The sequence below is a fragment of the Anomaloglossus baeobatrachus genome, chromosome 3, assembly GCF_048569485.1.
Source record: "Anomaloglossus baeobatrachus isolate aAnoBae1 chromosome 3, aAnoBae1.hap1, whole genome shotgun sequence".
Classification (NCBI taxonomy): Eukaryota; Metazoa; Chordata; class Amphibia; order Anura; family Aromobatidae; genus Anomaloglossus; species Anomaloglossus baeobatrachus.
This window is the reverse complement of record NC_134355.1, coordinates 559,575,642-559,590,800: the sequence shown is the minus strand read 5'-3', so window position 1 is coordinate 559,590,800 and position 15,159 is coordinate 559,575,642. Positions and strand designations below refer to the sequence as shown.

The following is a 15,159-nucleotide window of genomic DNA, read 5'->3' as shown; positions in this document are numbered from 1 at the left end:
GTCAGTAAAAAGTAGTTAGGAGTGTTCAAATCAAGAAATGGATAAGGGTGCCCATACTTTTGCAACGGTCAAATTTTGTTTAAATGCGAATTGCACATTTTCTGTTAGTACAATAAACCTCATTTCAATCCAGAAATATTACTCAGTCCATCAGTTATTAGATATATGAAACTGAAATAGCTGTTGCAAAAACCCAAATTGTTGTAAAGAAAAAAGGTTAACATTAATAGGGGTGCCCAAACTTTTTCATATGACTGTGTGTGTGTGTGTATATATATATATATATATATATATATATATATATATATATATATATATATATATATATATATATATATATATATATATTTATATTTTATGTACCGACTGCAACTTTACAAATACTATAATACTATTATTATTATTAATATTCATTTATATAGCGCTATTGATTCCACAGTGCTTTACACACATTGGCATCACTGTCCCCATTGGGGCTCACAATCTAAATTACCTATCACTATGTCTTTGTAGTGTGGTAGGAAACCGGAGAACCCGGAGGAAACCCACGCAAACACGAGGAGAACATACAAACTCCTTGCAGATGTTGTCCTTGGTGGGATTTGAACCAGTGCTAACCACTGAGCCACCGTGCCGCCCGTCAGCAATTTAGCAATAAATACAATAAAAATAACTTTTCACTGCTGAAATATCTTAAGTTGTGTGTGCTTTCCCTGAGCTATCTGTCCACCTTCTGTAGTGGGCTTCGGTGACCCGTGCAGTAGTTGCCCCTTTCTTGGCTCGGTCTCCATGCATCGATGTGGTTCTTTCATTTTACCGATTGTTCTCTACTTGTCAGAGGCGATTCAGAGCATTCTCTTACTGTGATGGTGTCGCCCCCGCATCAGCAGCTTGGCTCCGAATCCGCGGTGGCTCGAGAGGGCTCCGGACCCAGGGGTCGTACGGCTCTTCAAACCAAGGGTTATGTACAGGGGATGGTGTGGAAAGTTCATGACGCCACCCGTGGTGTGTGGTAAGTTGGAGTACCATCGCTGCAATTGGGAGTACCCGGTGGCGATGGTGTGGGCAGCTAGGTGTTTAACCCCTCCACGGGTGGGTGGGATGCTCCGGGGACTCGGTGAAGGTGACAGGGGTGTGCCGTTGGGATGGTAAGGGTCACTTGCGTACTCACTCAGTCCAATAACGCTGACACCGACAACTGTAGTAAACCAAAGTTCTGGACACCGCTGCCGCTGCGAGGGAGCACGCCTGGGTCCCGTGCCCGTTGGTGTTGCCTGTTGGCCTGTGACTTTTTCCCGTGGCACCTTGTCTTCTAGTTTGTCCCTTTTAGTCTGAAACTAATCGGGTCCCGCTCCCCAGTGTGGCTAACTGGGTGAGCTTGCTCTCAGGGTTCACGCTTGGGATTTTCTGGACCGTGTAGTGGAAAGTCCTATCCCCCTCGTTGCGCTAGTACCCTGATTTTGGAGCGGGTGGAGAACGGATCTTGAAGGCTCCGTCCTTGTCAGGACGCTTGAAGCTACTCCCTGACCTAGGGTCCACGTACCCTGTCGTGCCCTGGCCCCTGCCCGGTGATGGCACAAGGCCGCCGGCTGTCCTCCTTGACAGTTTGTGCCCCTTGTCACGATCCCCTGCGACCGGGGTCCAGCTCCTACAAGGCCCAGACCAACGTCTGCCATCTAGTAGTTCATAGAGCCCAGCTCCTGACCTCTCCTCTTTAAAGTCACTCCTCAACTGCCTTGTGACCTCTCCTCTTGAGTCACTGCTTAACTGACTGTCTCCTGACACTCCTGACCTACCCTATTCCACTCAGGCCGTCCACTGGTGTGTCTGGTGGGTGTGGTGCAGAGTGTTCCTAGGATTTTGATTAGCTTGTTCTTTGCAACACCAAAGGTGAGGGACCCGTAACCAAGGAGGAGGTGGATATTGCACTGAAGGGCAGATTGCACAATACCCTGTGACGACCTGATAGGCCAGGGTGTCACAATGGGATCACTATTTATTAGGTGGATCACTGAGGACGCCAACATATTTTTGATATTTGTAGTGGGGTAAGGACACACCAAACCTGCCTTCTGGGGGACGACTTTTTTCAACGAGTTTTAGCGGAAAGCATTCCTGTGGCAGGCATCGGTTATTTGGTCGTGGGACACCACCGTTGACCACCATTACGACAGTAATGGAACTGACGTGGACAAGAGAGAATTACTTCTCTGAAAGGGATGCAAGAATAGGTTTTTAAAACGCAGACCCCAATAACCTTCGTGCTGTGGTTGGACGTAGGACTGGGGCAGTTGAGCGTGGGGTTGGCTCTTCATTACACTATCTTTATTCTATGAGCACTGACTGCAGATGTGGATAAGTGCTATCTGTGTTCATGACATTGAAATTACATTGTCCCTCTCTTTCTGACCTATAAATCTTTGTCACTGGTAGAAAAATAATGAAACAGAAAAACACATTGACGTTTAGAAAGACCAAGGGAGGGAGAACTAGGTAAATGCGGAGGCTGCTGGATATGTGGCTTTGATGACAAAGCCTGCCTCTCTGCTGCCATCTATAGGTAGATACCCTGTAAGGCAGTGTCATACCCATTAAAGAGCCTTTGAAACATAAATAAGGATATCAGCCATTCCAGAGAGGCCCTGCTATAGACAGCAAGGTTTCTGAGTTTTTGCTCATCAGTACTCGGTACGCTAGTGGTTGCCAGATTGTGAGGCCTTTGTCAGTTTTTCTTTTTCCGTCTAGTGGAGAGCTAATTGACATGAGTACTAAGGTACATTACCTGTTTTCCTAGGGTATTCACAAAGAGAAACTGGAACTACACCTTCGAGAAGCTCTATCTAAAGCCGGACATACACATGGGAAGGCTGACGGCCAAAAGAAGCTTTGGATCATCCTTTGACATCAGTCATCTTGGCTGGCTCTTCCATACACAGAACGTTCATTCGGCCAAGCGCTCCTGTATTCTCTACTAGAAAGCGGTTGCCAGACATGTCTAGGAGAACAATGTGACCGACAGTCCAAAATTGGATATGCCTGATGGACATCTTCTCCAACAATTTGCTGTCCTGGGCCCCCATAAATATTAGACTGTCAACTGAACCCATGTGTGTCAGCAGGTTCAGCCAACAATTGTCTAATGTGTATAGGGGCCTTAAAGGGAATCTGTCAGTAGGATCAATCCTCCTAAGCCATCTATATGGGAAAGCAGGTCATAGCATAATGAATAAATTATACCTTAATATTTGCAATCCAATGTTATATTCCACGGAAATCTACATTATTCTTAATGTGTAAATGAGCTGTTAAGTTCTTCGGGCTGGACACTGATCTTCCTGAGAATCTGCCTCCATAGCTTATTGTAAATGAAAGGAGGTGTTACCACTGTGAGACATGTAGATCAGGAGTGCAGACTGTCAGTCATTACATGTCTCACACTGGTAATGTCCCCTTTCATTTATAATAAGCTCTGGATGCAGATTCCCCAGGTTATTAATTGTCATTGTACATAATAAGGATTTTCAAAATCACATTCAGCTGGTATCTCTGATTTAAAGGGAACCGGTCACCAGATTTTTCCCTATTAAACTGAAAGAATCCCCTTCTGCAGCTCCCGGGCTGCATTCTATGAAGGTGCACCTTGGCCCCGACTCCCCTTCCAGACCCCAAAAATAACTTTATAAAACCTGGCCGTTAGGTATGCGAATTACCTTGGTTGGCCAGATGGGCGGGCTCATTGTCTGCTCCTTTATCCCCCTCTTGCCGCTGATCGCCGTCCTCCTTTCTTGATTGACGGGATGACGCCCTATTACAGAGACTCTTGTGTCTCCTGTGCGGGAGATCGCAACAGGCGCAGCAGAAATACGCTGCGTCCAGAACGCCACATAACCCTGATCGGGAGCACGTAACCCTTATAGTCCACATAATGTAAACACATCCAGGTTTGGTTTGCAGCCCGAGCGTTCTCATTCATATGAAGGAGCTACAAATAACAGGCGGCTCACAGATGGCACCTGAGTTGCATTTATTTGCGGAGTTCTTCACTGACTGATTGCAATGAGAATTTGTGGTTTTTTTTTTTTTCATTTTTTGCCTGAGACAATGGATAACACAAAGGTAGTAAAATCAGAAACATTGACCAAAACTGAATTACAGAAGGATCCAGCGCACTGATGACAGTCTGTATTTATTTGTTTGGAGGGGGGGTGTGTTTTTTTTCTTCTTCTTTTTTTTGTAGACCAGTAGGAAAAAAAAACAAAACACAACATATGATCCTGCTTTACTACTTGCCCACTAGACTTGGGTCCATCCAGATCACTGAGCATGTGATTAAAATTCACAACGTGTTCGGTGCCGTCAGAGGGTTAACACGGTGGAATTTCTCTGGCCTCGTACAGGCAGATTCTGTTATTTCCATTTGTAGGGGAATTTTCTGAATTCCAGAGAGAATTGTGTCCAGATGCTAAGACCACATCGTCTCATAGTCCAAAGTGTAATCCTCCTTACTTGTCTTTAAGTCCCTTTTGGCTACAAAAGATCTAAAGGAGCCAATACTTTGTGTTGTGATTTACCCCGTGAAGATTCATTCACATTTTTTCACTTTAGTGTGACCTATAAATGGCAGATAGGGAATTACGTCACTGAATTTCATGTAATACTTTTTTCTTTCTTTTATTGTCTGCAGTTTTCAGATTTTTTTTTTTTTAACTAGCATTAAAGAACCAATCCCTTGTTTTAACCCCCTAAACAAATCTCTCGGCGGTGTACATGCTGCTTATACTACTGCAACAAGTATTGTGCAGGAAGAATAAGCGATGCCCCTGAAAGTGATTTAAAGGGCATCTATCAGTAAGATCAAACTCCCCCCAGCATCTCAAATGTCGTGTAAGTCTTTCAAATATAAATCCTTCTACATCTTCAGATTTTCTGTACTTTGCTGCATTACCGAGTACTTAGCGTTTGAATTAATATGCAAATGAGGCATTAAGTGCTCTGGGAGTGATGGAGCACTTAAGGGGCTGATCAATCATGCTGAAGAGGCTGTTGCTGAGTGGGGAAAAAACATCGGGAACATAGGCTCCTTAAATGCTCCTGCAATACCCAGGGCACTTAACATCTTACTTGGATATGACTTGAAATACTAATTACTGAGGAATTCAGCGCAGGATAGAAAATATAAAGGTGTGGATGGATCTACATTTCACCTGCCTCCCCATATGTACAGTTTTAGGCCTCCTTCACAAGTCCATACTTCCAGTACATGTGGTGTCCGTTTTCACTGTTACCAGAGACTAGTTCACAGTACTAAAAATCGAATTAAAATCAATGGGGATCTTCACGACTTTGTTTTCACACAGACTGTGAACCACATGTGTGACCACCATGTGAGCCACATGTCCATTTTTTTTTCTGGCAGCATGGATGAAAAACCTACATGGCATCCATGTGACATGTACCGGGGAAAATATGAATGATGCTGAAATTAATGGATTTTTATGTGTAAATGATGTGCAAAATAGACAAATGATAGCTAGCTACATAGTTTGTACAGCTATTTAGCTAAATAAACAATTATAGGAAAACAAATGTGGGGTTCCCCCTATTCTTGCTATACATTACAGGTAAAGCAGCAGGCGATCATAAAACGTAGGTTCTCATACCCTGTTTTTTTTTATTATAAATTTATTTAAAGAATTGAAAAAAGGCGTGGGGTACCCCTAATTATTCATAAACAACCACGGTACAGCAGACAGCTGGTGTCTGGTATTATTAGGGTCGAAAATCCCATAGTTATTTGGCCCTTTCCAGCCTAAAAATTGCAGCCTGCAGCCACCACACAGAAGGTTCTTTCATTAGATAAGACAATTTTGGCACTTTATCCAGGTCTTCCCAATGGCAATTGGGGTAATACTTGTCGGGTTGATGTCAGCTGTAAATTGACATCTGTCATCATGCCCTGGTGTTAGTAATGGAGAAGAGTCTATCAGACACTCCCATTACTAACCCAGTCACAGAAATGCGTCGATCTGAATAAAATAATAGGAAACAATCGGCATCTGTTTTTCTGATGATTGCACGGCATACACCTGATCTCTTCCCCTGTTTATGTCTGAATTAGCATTCAGGGGCTGTGGCTGTTGCCATCTTTAATGTGCGTTTAGGAGTTGTGACTGGCACAACCCTAATAGGTGAGTGAAATTACCTTGGCTTATCTGTTACCTTACCTGGTAAGACCACCTTCTGCGCTCCTATCCACACTTTATTCCTATGTACTACTAACCCAGTGGATGTAAAGAAAAAAAACACAAAAAAAAAACCCTGACTCTAGCCCTCATTCATCAATTTTATTTTTTTTTTAAAAGAAAAACCATGACGTCCCAATGTAACCCAACAAAATAAAGACAGGACATAGTCCCTCGTTCACCAATTTATTCCCAAAAGAACTCGCACAGCTCCGATGTAGACCTCATGCAGGCCCCTTGACATTCCTCTACTCAGTCTCCCAGCTTATGGAGAAGATTCAGAGAACGAGCCCTTTAGGCTGGAACAGCAGCCACTGCCGGGTCTACGCTGCGCTCTGCAGTACTTTCATCCCCATTAGAATGGAGCGGCAGTGAGCAATTCATTGTCTTTAAGGCCGCTTTACACGCAGCGACATCGCTAGCGATAGCACCCGCCCCTGTCGTTTGTGAGTCACGGGCAAATCGCTGCCCGTGGCGAACAATATTGCAGGTAAGCGTCACACGAACTTACCTTCCTAACGACGTCGCTGTGGCGATCAGGCCCTTTTCTAAGGTGGAGGTTCATGCAGCGTCACAACGACGTAACACAGCAGGCCACCAATAGAAGCGGAGGGGCGGAGAGCAGCCGAATGAAAATCATGCCCACCTCGTTGCCGGAGGACGCAGGAACGTTGTTGTTCGTCGTTCCCGGGGTGTCACACGTATCGATGTGTGCTGCCTCAGGAACGACGAACAACCTGCGTCCTGCAACAGCAACGATATTTGGAAAATGAACGATGTGTCAACAATCAACGAATTGGTGAATATTTTTGATCGTTAACGGTCGCTTGTAAGTGTCACACGTAGCGACGTCGCTAACGAGGCTGGATGTGCGTCACGAATTCCGTGACCCCAGCGATATCTCGTTAGCGATGTCGTTGTGTGTAACGGGGCCTTTAGTATTGCCAAAATATGCCAATATATCATTCCAGCAGTCTCACAGTAAATTAATAGATGGAGCCGTTGAGCTTGCGCACTACTGCTCTACTTTTAACCAGCATATAGGTCCCCAATTTTGTTACTCAATGGGTGGTCCCGACAGTAGGACCAATATGCAAGTTATCACCTAACTCTGAGATAACTGAATCGCCCCTTTAAGTAAAACTATAACAATAGATCCTGATATTTTCTTATGATTGTCATTAGCCGTTTTTATATTGTAGAGTTTGGAGTCATTTGTGTTATGAGATCGATTTTATAGGTAGCAATTATTGTGAGCTTCAAATGAAAATGTCTGACTGTGCTGTCCAAAGGGCGAAATTCACATGTAGCACACAGTTCACAGCCCGCAGCTGAAATTAAGCACAATATTTGGACTTTGTTCTGCTTCTTCTTACTTTTCTTGCTCTGGTATCATAAAACAAGTAAGCATTGGGCCTTATTCACACATCCGCGCCCTCAAGAAAGGCCCCCCCCAGAAAAAAAACATCCCATTGATAATCTGGTTTTCATCTATTTGCATTCAGCTTGTCCATTTTACCATTGGATGTTTTTGGTATTTTGTTTGGGTTCTTTCTTTGCTAAAAACAAATTGGTTGGGAGCTCCCTAAAGGTGGCTTTACACACTGCAACATCGCAAACGACATCGCTGTAACGTCACCGGTTTTGTGACGTTACAGCGACCTGGCCCCTGCTGTGAAGTTGCTGATCGCTACAAATCGTTCAGGACCATTTTTTGGTCCTTTGTTTCCCGCTGTGCAGCATGATCGCTAGAAAGTCTCAGTGTGTAAAGGGGACTTTACAGCGACTCCGCGGCTCTGTCTGTGTAGTGTCCTGATTAGCGGTCACCTGTGAAGGATTCACCGGTGACCGCTAATCCCCCGAGTGACTGAAGTGTCCCCCCCCCCTCTCATACTCACCGATCCCAGATCACTGGCACTGCACGGCATTCACACTGCTCCAGCGGCTTTTCCTTTTTTGAAAAAGCCGGCCGCTCATTAAACAATCTCGTATTCCCTGCTTTTCCCCGCCCACCGGCAAATATGATTGGTTGCAGTGAGACACGCCCACACGCTGAGTGACAGCTGTGTCACTGCACCCAATCACAGCAGCCGGTGGGCGTGTCTATACTGTGCAGTAAAATAAATAAATAATTAAAAAATCCGGCGTGCGGTCCCCCCCTATTTTAATTCCAGCCAGATAAAGCCATACGGCTGCAGGCTGGTATTCTCAGAATGGGGAGCTCCACGTTATGGGGAGCCCCCCAGCCTAACAATATCAGTCAGCAGCCGCCCAGAATTGCCGCATACATTAGATGCGACAGATCTGGGACTGTACCCGGCTCTTCCCGATTTGCCCTGGTGCGTTGGCAAATCGGGGTAATAAGGAGTTATTGGCAGCCCATAGCTGCCAATAAGTCCTAGATTAATCATGTCAGGCGTCACCCCGAGATTCCTTCCATGATTAATCTGTAAATTACAGTTAAAAAACACACACACCCGAAAAATCCTTTATTAGAAATAAAAAACACTAACAAATTCCCTCATTACCAATTTATTACCCACAACAAAGCCCTCCTTGTCCGGCGTAATCCACGGTCCTCCAGCGTCGCATCCAGCTCTGCTGCATGCAGGTGACAGGAGCAGCAGAAGACACCGCCGCTCCTGTCACCTCCACGCAGCTAATGAAGAGAGTCGTGTGATCGGCTGAGCTGTCACTGAGGTTACCTGGATCCAGCGGTGGATGCAGCGGTGGCCGCGGGTAACCTCAATGACAGTCCAGCTGATCGCGCTACTCACCGCCGCTCCGGTCAGCTCCACGCAGCAAATGAGGTGAGTAGCGTGATCAGCTGAGCTGTCACTGAGGTTACCCGCGGCCACCGCTGGATCCAGGTAACCTCAGAGCAGAGCTGGATGCGACGCTGGAGGACCGTGGATTAAGCCGGACATGGAGGGCTTTGTTGTGGGTAATAAATTGGTGATGAGGGAATGTGTTTGTGTTTTTAATTTCTAATAAAGGATTTTTCTGGTGTGTGTGTTTTACTGTCACTTACAGATTAATCATGGAAGGTTTCTCGGGAGACGCCTGACATGATTAATCTAGGACTTATTGGCAGCTATGGGCTGCCAATAACTCCTTATTACCCCGATTTGCCAACGCACCAGGGCAAATCGGGAAGAGCCGGGTACAGTCCCAGAACTGTCGCATCTAATATATGCGGCAATTCTGGGCGTCTGCTGGCTGATATTGTTAGGCTGGGGGGCTCCCCATAACGTGGGGCTCCCCATCCTGAGAATACCAGCCTTCAGCCGTATGGCTTTATCTGGCTGGTATTAAAATAGGGGGGGACCGCACGCCGGATTTTTTAATTATTTATTTATTTACACGGCACACAGAGCCGCGCGGCATTAAATGAAGTCGGGTGAAGTTCACCTGCTTTTTTGACACGTCCCCAACGACCAGCTAATCGCTCTGCAGGTCCGGATCGCTGTTAGGTCGTTGGCCAGGTCTGCCTGTTTGACAGCTCACCAGAGACTTTGTAGCGATCCCGGCTAGGTTGAGATCGCAGGTTGGATCGCTAGAAAGTCTCAGTGTGTAAACCCAGCTTAAGTTTCTACTAGGAAAGAACAACCCCCACACCTCTTAAAAATAAAGGGATTATTGTTATAAAGTATAAATCACTGGTGTCAGGCCTAAGGGCGCCTCCTGGTCTCCTCTTCACGATGGTTCCTGATTTTCGGCCCCATATGTTAAATTTGATTGTCTTTAAAGGGGCTGTCACCTTGGTTCATTAAAGCGCACCAATCACCAGGATTTTCCTATATAACCTAAAGCTAGTACTATAGTGGCACTATCAGGCTGATTCTATACATACCTTTAGTTGTCAGCTAAGATGTATAGATTTTCAAACACAAGCAAGTAAAGTTTGTAAAATGTACAGCTTTTTGATTGGCAGCAGCTGCTGATCAGCTAATAACTGGGGTGGGTTTTGATAGTGATTCCTTCCTCCTGCCTGTCCGTCCTCCCCCTATCTGTTATTTATTCTAATTCTATTATAGAAGCATTTTACTAAGTGACTAGAAGAACCTTTGCTGATATCATACCCATGTGAAGAGAAGGGGCGGGGCCTCAGCCAACAGAAAAATAATGTTGCTTCCTGGTATCGGCTATGTTGGCTGAGGCCCGCCCCGCCCCTTCTGGTCACATGGGTATGACATCAGCACAGGTCCTTCTAGCCACTTAGTAAAACATTTCTATAATAGAATTAGCATAAATAACAGATGGGGGGAGGACGGACAGGCAGAGGGTGGGAATCACTAGCAAAACCCACCCCATCTATTGCGGCAAATCAAAAAGCTGCTCATTTTACAAACTTTACTTGCTTGTGTTTCAAAACCTATGCATCCGAGCTGACCACTAAATGTATGTCTAGAATCAGCCTGATAGTGCCAGTATAGCACTGGCTTTAGGTTATATAGGGAAATCCTGGTGATTGGTGCGCTTTAAGGTGCTATATTGACATCCCTTTGCCTAGACTTTTTACTTTTGCATAGCAAGATACTTAAAATATCCGATCTCTTATAAGGCCATGTAACGTAATGTTTCGGGACTCTGTTTCCTAATAAATCTCGTTTTGTGTTTCTCAGCCAAAGACCACGGGGCAGACGCTGCTGAGCCAAGTATTCACTCATCTGAATGTGGTGGAGACGGACTATTTTGGCATCGAGTTCCAGACAGCACAGTCTCAATGGGTAAGTGAAGTTTCTACGTGGATTTTTTATGCTTTCTTTACAGATCTGGACTAAAACAATGGATCTCTACCGGTACTATCTTATGTAGCACCAGCAAAGTGGAGCACTGTGCATATGTGAAGTATTAGAAATGTCCCCACTTTCCTTTCCTGCTGGTTAATGATGTAGCACGTTACATTCCTAAATCACAAAGTAAGCAAAATGCCTATAATTACGTATCTCCGGAGGAGATCTGTAGCCAGTGATTTGTGAAGTCTTTTAAGCTGCATAAATATGGCTGGGATACGGTTTCCATTCGAGGTTACATTTTTCATGTTAAGGGATTAACCATTTGTTCCCTACGTGTTCTTTTTAGTTTGTGTATTCGTGTAAGTAGCGCAAAAAATGATAGCTTTTCGTTTTGACGATATTGGTGGAATATTACTGGGATATGTCCTCACTGCTGAGACCCAAACCTAGAGAAAAGTGCTGACCTCTATAGGGATGTGCTCAGAAAGAACAAGGATCAAGTAGCTGCGAAGAATTGAGCTCTGTTCACACTTTTGAGGGGGGTTTGGACATTCTGCTGAGGTTACCATCACATGTTTCATTTTTTTTTCTATGCCAAAATTACTGCAGTCAGCATTTAGTCTTGCTGGCAAAAGTATTCAAAACTTCAATGAAAAGCATAAAAAAACCACATTAAAAGGAATGTGTCGTCAGGTTTTTGCTATGTAATCTGATGTGGGGGATGAGACCCTCGCTCCAGCGATGCGTCACTTGATTGTCTTGTCTGCATGCTGTCATTTTGATACAATCACCGTTTTCTCTGCTGCAGATCTAGTAGCCCTGTATAACCCCATCCACACCACTGATTGGCAGTTTTCTGTGTAGAATGTGCATAGGCAGAAATCTACCAATCATTGTTGAGCAGTGTTACACAGAGCACTTAAATGGAATCTGTCAGCAAGTTTTTTGGTACCTCATTTGAGAGCAGCATGATGTAGGTGAAGAGATCCTGAATCCAACGATGTATCACTTAGATTACTGGCTGTAGCCGTTCTGACACCATCAGAATATTTAGATTTAGCCATGTAGTAGAGCTAAGAAAGCATACTGCAGCATACTGTCTTCAGCTTACATAGCGAAAATCTGCTGACAGATTCCTTTTAAAGGGAATATGTCACCAGGTTTTTGCTACCCCATCTGAGAGCAGCATAATGTAGAGACAGAGACTCTGATTCCAGAGATGTCACTTACTGAGTTGTTTGCTGTCATTTTGATAAAAATCACTATTTTCTTTGCTACAGATCTAGCAGTTATACAGAGCGCATGAATATGCTGGACTACCTGGCAGCACACCAAGTAGTCTTCTAATGATAAAATCACTGTTTTTAATCAGTAGTAGATTATCAAAACTACCCTAAGCAGCCAAGTAAGTGAAACACCTCTGGAATCGGGATCTCTGCCCATACATTATCTCGTGATAGATTCCCTTTAACTGAAAGACATGACACCTAGTCCTCTAGTGATGATCTTTTGCTGATAAAACACTGATTTTATTGAAACAACAACATAGCATAGTAAGTGACACATCACTGGAATTCAGCTCTCAGCTACTACATCGTGCTGCTATCTGATTACAATGCAAAAACCTGCTGACAGATTTCCTTTAACCCATTCATGACGTGGCCTATTTGAGACAATATGACACAGACTCCTATTTCCACTTCTATATTTTGCCTGATGCTTTTATTTCTTAAGGTGATTTTTCGTTTGTATTATAATAACTCATTCTCCTGTAGGCTAATGGTAAATTTAGGTTGATGTATAGAGTTTATTAACACCTTTATGACTAAGGATGTACCTGTACGTCCTTGGTCATGTTTATCCCTTTAATGCGGGATCGCCACGTTCAGAAATGCCCGAGCTATCAAAATATAAAATCAAAACCCCAGAATTACGTTGTTTTGGTCACCACAACATTGCATTAAAATGCAATAATAGGCGATCAAAATAAGGCATTTATCTAAAACTGGTATAAATAAAATGTCAGCTCAAGACTCAAAAAAAAATAAGCCATCACTGAGCCCCAGATCCCGAAAAATGAGAACCATACGGGTCTCAGAAAATGTCAGCAAAAGCTGAATTCTTTTTCCACCACCTACATGAAAGAAAAACTATACATGTTTGGTATCTACGATCTAGTACTTAACGGGGGAATCCTACAGACATGACAGTTTTTTCAAAATAGTGAATACTGTAAAAAAAAAAAAAAAAACAATCGTGGATTTGCACTTTTTTGCAATTTCACCACACATGGAATTTTTTTCCCCATTTTTCAGTACAATATGGGGCACCATTCAAAAGTACAACTTGTCCCGCAAAAACAAGCCCTTATAAGGCTATACTGACTGAAAAATAAAGACATGGCTCTTGAAAGAAGGGAAGGAAAAAAGAAACAAAACAAATCAGAAAATCACCAGGGGGTGAAGGGGTTAACACAAACAAACATACTGTAATAATAAAAAAAAAATTGAAAGTTGTAATTTTCAAACTTAACGCATTTGTCATTAACCCCTTACCAACACTGGCCATACATGTACAGCGCAAGTCAGTAGCAGGTGTATGGGGCAGGCTCACAGGTTGAGCTCACTCCATCCTTGGCAGATAATGGCTGTGGCACAAAGCCAAGACCTCCCTCTAGCACTTACGGGTGGAGTGACCTTAAAGAAGTTGTCCAGTTACCAAAACTGATTTTTTTTTTTTTTCTGATAAATCTTGCTAATATGTGCCCCTCAACACATCTATTATGTTTTTTCAGCAAAATTACCTTTTATTGTGCACTAGCAGCACATGCTCATTGCTGGCTCCAGCTCTGATGGGGTTAATCTCTCCTCTGACTTCCTGTGTTCAGTTCCTACAAGTCCCAGAATTCTTTGTGGCTCTAGGGCGGTGTCTAGCTTATCTAACACACCCACTGTGTCTAATACACCCACTCTGCTCCCACCCAAACCCTCCTCCCTGCCTCTTCCCAGTGGATGCACTGAGAGCAATCACACAGAGACAGCAGCAGCTCTACACAGCCAGGGGAAGAAAGTGTATGTGTGCGCGTATATACAGTGTGTGTGTGTGTGTGTATATACAGTGTGTGTGTGTATATACAGTGTGTGTGTGAGTGTGTATGTGTGTGTGTATGTCATACTCACCTGTCTGCAGGGTCCCGGTGCCATGCCTGCTTCCAGCCCCTGTCTCGGTCCCGCCGCTTCGGCTGTGTGCAGTCTCCCCGGGGCACGTACGAAGCTTGCAGAACCTGGCGGTGGATCACCTGATGCAGTCACCTGACGCATCAGCTGATCGATTCTCGCGGTGTCGCCGGCTTTTTCGCGCCCGGCCGGCTATCAGCTGATCCTGCCATCAGGGGACTTCATCAGCTGATTACCGGCAGCTCCTGCAGTGATGGGCCAGGATCAGACTCCGCTGCAGGAGCTGCCGGTAATCAGCACATAAGTGAGTATGTATTTATTTATTTTTTTTTTTTTTCTACTGATGCATCAGCTGATTGTATAAAAGCCGATTATACAATCAGCTGATGTGTCATGTGATTCACGTAGTTTAACCTGACACATCATCTGATCGCTTTGTCTTCCAGCAAACCGATCAGATGATATTGGATCCTGATTGGACGGCGCGGGACCCTAACCCAGGATTACTGCGGAGGGGGGTTTATTTCAATAAAGATGGAGTCACTAATTGTGTTTTATTTCTAATAAAAATATTTTTCTGTGTGTTGTGTTTTTTTTTTTTATCATTACTAGAAATTCATGGTGGCCATGTCTAATATTGGCGTGACACCATGAATTTCGGGCTTAGGGCTAGCTGATAATATTCAGCTAGACCTAACTCCATTATTACCCAGCTAGCCACCCGGCATCAGGGCAGCTGGAAGAATTGGATACAGCGCCAGAAGATGGCGCTTCTATGAAAGCGCCATTTTCTGGGGTGGCTGCGGACTGCAATTCGCAGTGGGGGTGCCCAGAAAGCTTGGGCACCCTTCACTGTGGATTCCAATCCCCAGCTGCCTAGTTGTACCTGGCTGGACACCAAAATTAGGCGAAGCTCACGTCATTTTTTTTTTATTTTTTTTTTAATTATTTCATGAAATTCATGAAATAATTAAAAAAAAAAGGGCTTCTCTATATTTTTGG

General features: G+C 44.2%; 1 protein-coding gene across 1 annotated transcript in view; it reads left to right on the top strand.

Moving 5' to 3' along the window:
- FARP2 (FERM, ARH/RhoGEF and pleckstrin domain protein 2) overlaps positions 1 to 15,159 on the top strand; it is a 196,411-nt gene that overhangs the window by 48,106 nt on the left and 133,146 nt on the right. Inside the window, exon 3 of the mRNA XM_075340858.1 lies at positions 10,868 to 10,972. Coding sequence (XP_075196973.1) covers positions 10,868 to 10,972 — 105 coding nt within the window. The remainder of the gene's footprint in view (positions 1 to 10,867; positions 10,973 to 15,159) is intronic.